The 7,345-nt window shown below is 37.0% G+C and overlaps 2 protein-coding genes across 6 annotated transcripts; one reads left to right on the top strand and one right to left on the bottom strand.

Annotated features, from left to right (window-relative positions):
- The first annotated feature begins 592 nt into the window (after window positions 1–592).
- LOC113348745 (uncharacterized CRM domain-containing protein At3g25440, chloroplastic-like) lies at window positions 593–4,338 on the top strand. 4 transcript variants are annotated; one of them, XM_026592600.1, is made up of 4 exons: window positions 593–808; window positions 1,108–1,435; window positions 1,714–2,115; window positions 3,559–4,338. In XM_026592600.1, the coding sequence occupies exons 1-4, from the start codon at window positions 666–668 to the stop codon at window positions 4,117–4,119; spliced, it is 1,434 nt and encodes a 477-aa protein (XP_026448385.1). In that variant the 5' UTR covers window positions 593–665; the 3' UTR covers window positions 4,120–4,338. The 4 variants fall into 4 exon arrangements, with proteins under 4 accessions (XP_026448385.1, XP_026448386.1, XP_026448388.1 ...); XM_026592601.1 differs by having other exon boundaries at window positions 1,111–1,435; XM_026592603.1 differs by having other exon boundaries at window positions 1,130–1,435.
- Window positions 4,339–5,179: 841 nt separating this feature from the next.
- Window positions 5,180–6,719, bottom strand: LOC113348746 (shewanella-like protein phosphatase 2). 2 transcript variants are annotated; one of them, XM_026592605.1, is made up of 2 exons: window positions 6,191–6,719; window positions 5,180–6,046 (listed from the first exon to the last, which is right to left on the bottom strand). In XM_026592605.1, the coding sequence occupies exons 1-2, from the start codon at window positions 6,607–6,609 to the stop codon at window positions 5,428–5,430; spliced, it is 1,038 nt and encodes a 345-aa protein (XP_026448390.1). In that variant the 5' UTR covers window positions 6,610–6,719; the 3' UTR covers window positions 5,180–5,427. The 2 variants fall into 2 exon arrangements, with proteins under 2 accessions (XP_026448390.1, XP_026448389.1); XM_026592604.1 differs by having other exon boundaries at window positions 5,180–6,719.
- Between the last annotated feature and the right edge of the window lie 626 nt (window positions 6,720–7,345).

The raw sequence follows: 7,345 nt of genomic DNA on the forward strand, positions 1-7,345 counted from the left end.
TGAAGCCCCTATTATAGAATTATTCAGAAATGGTATTTATTTTTGTTTAGGCCTCAATTCTTTTTTTCTTTTTTTGTTGGCCTCAACCTGGCTAGGTATCGGAAACTTCAGCATTGAAGGGGATTGTGAAAGCTTGTTCAACTGCTTAAAAGGAAAGAATTCTGAGGTCTCTTGGAGAAGAAGAACTCTCTTAAATGAAGCCTTAAGAATCACTAGAGAATGTCACAACTTTTTGGGTTTTTATTTTGTGCCTAGACTAGGAAATGAAGTAGCAGACTCACTTGCTAAGCACGCTAAAGTTTATCTTTTGTTACGGATTGGGATAATCTCCTTCCGACTTGTATCTTAAAAATACTTGCAGTAGATAAATCTAATATAAGGAGAACCACACAACTTTCTATATTAGATGACTCTACTTTGAATGTAATTATAGCTCCCTTGGAGTGCTAGTTTTTCAATGAAATACCTCAAAAAAAAAAAAAAAAAAAAGACTGGCTAGGTAAAATAATTTGGCATCTACTTTTCCACCTCAGTAAAACTGATTCTCCTCATAGCCCCCATGCCACATCAATGTTCCGCGTTGTATGAGTATACGGCGAACCCCAGTTCTTCTTTAGCAAAAAAAGAAGAAGAATAAACGAATTCTTTCCATTTAGAAGTAGAAGATGTGGAAGATCATTGGCTCATCAATGGCGGGGCTCTGTAAATCACAGAAAAAGCAGTTGCAATCTTTACTTCTCAGTAATCAAATGCTACTTATCTTGCCCTTGCATCAGAAATCCAATCTTCATTATCATTTTACAACAAGGTATCTTCAGCTTCCAGTCTTCTTTATTTTACCTGTAAATAAATGCTAATTGAATGTTTATTGTTTATCTTATGTGCATAAATCAAAATGGGTTTTTGTTATACCACCATGTTTCTGTAACCCTCATTTATATTTCGTAAATCCCTCATGGTGTTCACCATATTGTCTCAGTGAAATAGCTCTCATTTCTATTGATCTAGTTAGTTGCTCCACTTTTTTTGAGAATTATTAAGTTACATTGTATTGCATAAAGAAAGATAAAATACCACATTTGTGCTCCTTTTAATCTTACCGTACAGTAGTCCATATTTTTTATGCAAGGTGGTTAGTCAAAACTCAATATTTGGTACTCTCAGTGAAGTGGGAAGAAGAGCCGGCAGTCGTCTTTTTGATAGTTCCTCTCAGGTAAGGCATATGGCGAATGAAGCTACAGGACCTGTAGGTACTGATTCTAAACTTCATGGGGCAACAAGTGATGGGATTGAGAATGAGAATGAAAAAGTGAAAAGGAAGAAGCTGAAAGGAAAAAGAGCCGTCGTAAAGTGGCTGAAGAATTTCAGATATAAGAAGAAGAAAGAGTATGAACAAATGACAGCTGAAGAGAAAATATTGTATAAATTGAGGAAGGTGAGGTTCGCACTTCCCCATCATTTTCTTTTATAATTCAGATATGCTAGGTTACTTACCATCATGGTGCACAATGCATACAGAAATCATTTTATTTCTTCATTTATTGTGAAAACAATAGAAAACCATGACGTTTATCGAACTTTGTTTGCTTTCAGCAGTTCCAGGATTTATTTTTCTTGGGTTCCAGATCAAATGCCAGTTTCTATATCTCTTTCTCTTTCTCTTATTATACTGATAATGCTGATGTAAGTCTTTGACCCCATTAATGATACTAGGCTCGAGATAAAGAGTCTAGACTCATGGAAGCTCTCAAGAAGATCGAACCTCCAGATTCAGAAGCAACCCATGATCCTGAAATATTGACACCAGAGGAGCACTTCTACTTCTTGAAGATGGGTCTCAAGTGCAAGAATTATGTACCCATAGGAAGGCGTGGGCTCTACCAGGGCGTAATTTTAAACATGCATTTACACTGGAAGAAACATCAGACGTTGCAAGTTATTGTGAAGACATTCACATCGGAAGAGGTCAAGGAGATTGCATGTGAGCTGGCTAGGTTGACTGGAGGTATAGTGCTTGACATACACGAAGATACCATCATTATGTACAGAGGGAAGAACTATTCCCAACCACCAACAGAGATTATGTCTCCCAGGATAACTCTCTCGAGAAAGAAGGTAAATAACCATTTTCACTTACCAAATCAACTGATATGAAACTGTTTTCTCATTTCACTTTGAGTTGTCTAACAAATTTAAGTTTAACATGTTAGCTTTTTTATAGTTTAACAGCAAATTTTGTTTAGTTTAAGTCCATCATTGATTAGCTTAAGTTATGCCAGACTAGCGATAATCCAGATTAAGGTATAATTGAAGTAAGCTTTGGTTAATGCTACATCAAGTCTAGAGTAGCTTAGTCACCTTATGAAGTGGCATAATCAAATGTGAGTATTAGGTGTTTCTCCAACTCATGAGCAAGGTTGAAGGACACATGACAAGGACCCTCTTTTAGCCTCTTGCATATACAGGATTTCTGAATTTTCTCCACCACTTAAGCACGAGGATATAGTAGCCCAAGAAGTCATAGCCTAAGTGAAATAGTAGTTATAAGAGTTGTTTTCTATTTCTTCATAGTAAAATTTGTTCATACTTGTGTGATATTGGATACAAAACTGTCCAACTATGATGCCATTTTCACCAAGTATGATATACTGAAAAAGTATGTAAATATTTATCTGATCCACCTTTTGGTAAATGTTATATTCATGTTGAAGTCTAAATTATTATAATCTAGTGTATGAACTATTTTACCATATAATTCTTATGGTTATTCTTGCTGTGGGGTATGCTAATACTAGGGAGAATGATTTAGCATATTCCGAAGGTTATCAACTCGACATTTTGAGTCAGTATTATGATGTTAAGGATCTGAAACTCCAACATTACAAACCTAGGTGGACAAAAGAACTATAACAGGAGACCTTAAAAAATTAGCAACTGACCAACACTAACAGTCCAATGCATACTACAAAATCTCCGTCCTGATTGGTTACAACATATGGCAGAAGCACAAACTTTATAAGGATAGCAGTTTACTCTGCTGAACTCGGGTTTGTAGCTCCCCCAGTTGGTGGGGTTAACTTTGAATGTTAACTGACCCATCAGCGAGTGGCCTGTCCATTCCCTTAAGGGAGGAGTTGGTTTTGCTATATTGGAGCGGGAGGAGATCCCGTTGCTGGTTTTACTTACTGTAGATAAATCTTTTATTTAGTAAACAAAATCGAATACATTACACTGAGTTTTGAATTTTCCGTTATCTCGCAAGAGATTACATTTTCTTATGGATCTATTTTGAAAGATCAAGACATGTTCTTGCCTTGGTGAGTAATAGGGTCGCCTTGAAAAGTTTGAGAAGGAAACCGTAGGTTGATGGTTAGAGTTGTCTCCTGTTGGGTGGTGTTCCTTTCTGTAGTCAATTAGTGAAAGAAGGGCTTTATGATCCCCCCAACATAATCACAAAAGTAGGTAAAGTTACTCTCAGGGATGTAAAAGTCGATCTTCTTAGTTAATGCTAATTATGGAGTTCCTTGTTTGAGCTTGACTGTTTTCTTGAATATGTAGGCCTTGGATAAATCCAAATACAGGGATGGTCTTCGGGCCCTCAGACGGTTCATTCCCAGGCTGGAACAAGATCTTGAGTTGCTTAGGGCGCAGGCACTGCATAGAGAAACTAAACCAGAAATTCCAATGGAAAGCCAGGAGACTCGGTCTGGAAGCGCTAATCACGGACGTAATTCCAACCAATTTATGGAGAGCTCTGCACACAACTTTGCAAATATAACAACTGGATATGAGGAGCTGGATGGGACAGAATCAGAAATGATGTCAGACTCTGAAGGAGCTTTATCTGATATATTTGAGACAGATGCTGATGAGGATGACAGTGAAGAAGATGCAGCAAGGGTGAAAGAGAAGCCTAATCTTTATTTGGATGAGTTTGAAAACTTTCCAACTGTTGACAGAGAGACAGAGGATTTTGAAGAGTATGTTCGTCGGATCTCTGCAGATTCAAAGAAGACTGACCAGTCGGAGAAAGATGTGAAATTACCTGACCTTGATGAGGTCGACAGGATATTCCTAAGTGCGGGCTCACTATTGAAGAAAAAGAAGACTCAAAGATAAGTAATTAGTCAGGTACTTGTATAAAACTTGGCAAAAAGTGTTGCAATGTTTCAATTTACAGGAACAGAAGTAGTTGTTTAAATTACACTAGATAGTGTAACTTTTCGTATGCACCACCATCATCCCCTTGTTAATCCTGTAAATTGGATAGAGACGTGTTTGTAATCTCGTTTCCCTTAGTATGGTTGTTTTATGCAAGTCTGAAGTTGGAAATTTTCACCTCTACTGTCTCAGAATTCCTGATTTGTGTTCCTGGTACTGGGAAGAGTGAGTTTCTCCTTCACGAAGTTTTAAGTTCTTTAACAAGATTCATGTCAATATAGTAACGGAGGTAGTTTTTGTTACTGTCGATAACTTTTTTCTCCTGTAGGGATCTCTCAGCCATCTCACCGAATAGTTATCCTTGGGGTTAAGGTGGTGAATGTCTTCATTGCAAGATTTTTTTTCACCGTTCGTGTCTATCACACCCCGTGTAATTTGTTATTTGACTCGGCTTTGTGAATCTGAGGATAAGGAGACCCAACTGGAAAGTTAAAATGCTAGTGAGAGTGGTGATTGCAGACTGTCTGCAACAGTGAGTTCTAAGACTGAGATAACAGTCTGCCTGCAACAGTGAGTTCTAAGACTGAGACAACGGAACAAATTTTGATCCGTGATAAAAAAAAACAAACAAAAAACATATGCATTCCTCCAAAAAGCGCTGGCATAGCAGTTACATGAAGGCATGGCTTTTTCGCTACCCCTTCTTACAATGTATAAACACTATCCCTTCTTACAGTGTATAATTATAATTAGTAGCATGGTTTTATTTCTTACAGTGTCTAATTACTTGTCGGATCATAGCTATCCCCGAGTCTTTGACTAGTACATGTCTTTGCAGACCACCAGGGAATCTCCATGCAAAATGAATGCCACCAACATCACAGCCACAGGAGTCTAATACTACCTTTCTCAAGCACAAGAATGTATAATACCTTTCTCAGCCACAGGAGTCTAATACTACCTTTCTCAAGCACAAGAATGTATATACGCGTGTTCCGAAAGGAATTAACCTCAAATAGAATAAAAAGAAGACATCCTCAGTTACTAAATCAGATCTGCGAACAAGTCTAAAACATCATACATCAATACTCTATCGGCAGAACATTGCCTCTTCTAATGTGTGTCAAGTGTCAACCACAAATAAATAAGTATGCTTTTATTAAATTACCAAGTCTACTTCAATCAATCAACTCTGAGTAAGGGATTCATTACATTACTTGCATAATTCGCAAGAACCCCATTTGCAAGTACTCATTTTCTTAAGCGCTAACTCTTCACTTCAATTTGTTTAGGTTGATGCTGAGGGATCAGAAGTCCAAGACCTTCCTTCTGGCCATCAGTTTTGATTGCGGGATTGCTGTATTTTCTAGCCAGAAATGCTGGGTTAGACGTCAACACCCTTAACTCAGATGAGTTTCTGTTTATCTCTAAAACTTCAGGTAAACCATCACCACATCCTTTTGACATGCCCACGTCAATCCGAATCGCCTTATTCTCACATACACCATTAATCCCTACCTGCTGAATAGTGTGACCCATAATCATTCTTTTTGCACCAGGAATCGTTGCAAGAACATGTTCTAAAGCTGAACAATCACAATTCTTGGCCTTCTCTTCAGAAAATCTCCTCAGCCAGACCACAGAATCTCTTCCTCTAAGATAACCTGGTGAAATTCTCCCTTTCAACCCATTAACCCAGTCTCTTACTTCATTGTTAATCCTCTCTAACCCATACTCTACATGGTTTTTCAACAGCCCTCCATGGACAAAAACTGAATCACCAATAACAAGAATAGTCGGATTCCCCGAAATAAATCGTCCAGAAATCGGGCCATTTGGACGCAATGCAGCAATTCTATCCCTAAATCCTTGATGAAATTGTTTCCTAATCCCAGGAAAAACATTAGGAACCCCCTTATAAATATCATTCTGTTTATCAATTCCACTACACAAATTTTTCATAGAATTACCAATATTAAACCAACTAGTCCAAACCCTAAATTCATTCAAACTAGCTGGTGTAACATACCTGAAATCACCATCAACATTCATAATCTCATGATTCCCATTCATTGTAATAATCAATCCACCAGATTTCAAAGCTTCGTGCTTTAATTTCTCAAGAAAATAAAGGATTTTGATTTCATCATCACCACGATCAAGTACATCACCAATTTGAACAACAGTGGTATTACCACCAATCCATCGATCAGAATCATCAATTAATCCAGCAAGTTTAAAGGATTGTTTAGTTTTTTCTAAATCTCCATGAAGATCTCCAATAGCTATAAGACGGTCAGGAGAAGTGTATCTAGTTTGAATTGAAGTTAGGAATTGTTTTGGTTTTTGTGGTAAGATGAATCCACTGAAGGCGTAATCAACAAATGCATCAACGAACGATGTGAGAAGCTGAGGTACTTCTCTGCATATTGTTGCTGGCTCACTCATCTCTGCTCTCTTGTTATTGAATTTCAGAGGTTTTAAGGATGAAGAGGAGAATTGGAAAAATTTGAAGTCTGAATGTCTGACCAAGTGACGGTGAGTGGCTGAATACAAGGTTTGAAAAACTCCCGTTAAAACGGTCACACCCATATACCGTGGCCGTGAGGATCCCCGAACCCCATGCCTATAAAATGCCGATAAATAGAAAATAAAGACAGTCTTTTAGGACCGTTTTTCCGTTTTCACACACGGTATAACCGTTTTTCTAAAATTGAATTTTATGTTTTTTTTCCATCTATATAACATTTTAACATAAGTTTTTTAGACCATATTTCGATTTTTTATAACCATTTTTTAATAAAAAAGAATATAAAATATTTTCTTACAATTCTTTATATTTTAAATTAAAGATTAAAAAATTACAACTAATATTTTAAAAATAAAATAATAATATATAGAAAACGTTATAATAACGTTATTAGACCCTTTATAACTGTTTTCACGCACGTTGTAACCGTTAGATAGGAATTTCAGACCATAATTCTTTTTCATTTTCTATTTAACCGTTATAACGCCCGTTATTTTAGAATAACATATAAAAAACGCGTTTTTTTCCTAAATAACGCGATTTTTGTCTGAAATGTGCTCACACCCGTCAAAACGCGTTATAACGGTCACGCTCGGTAGCCGTGACCTGTTTTTCAAACCTTGGCTGAATATATTGGCAAAAAGGGGGATCTGA

This window comes from Papaver somniferum, chromosome 2, assembly GCF_003573695.1.
Source record: "Papaver somniferum cultivar HN1 chromosome 2, ASM357369v1, whole genome shotgun sequence".
Lineage (NCBI taxonomy): Eukaryota > Viridiplantae > Streptophyta > Magnoliopsida > Ranunculales > Papaveraceae > Papaver > Papaver somniferum.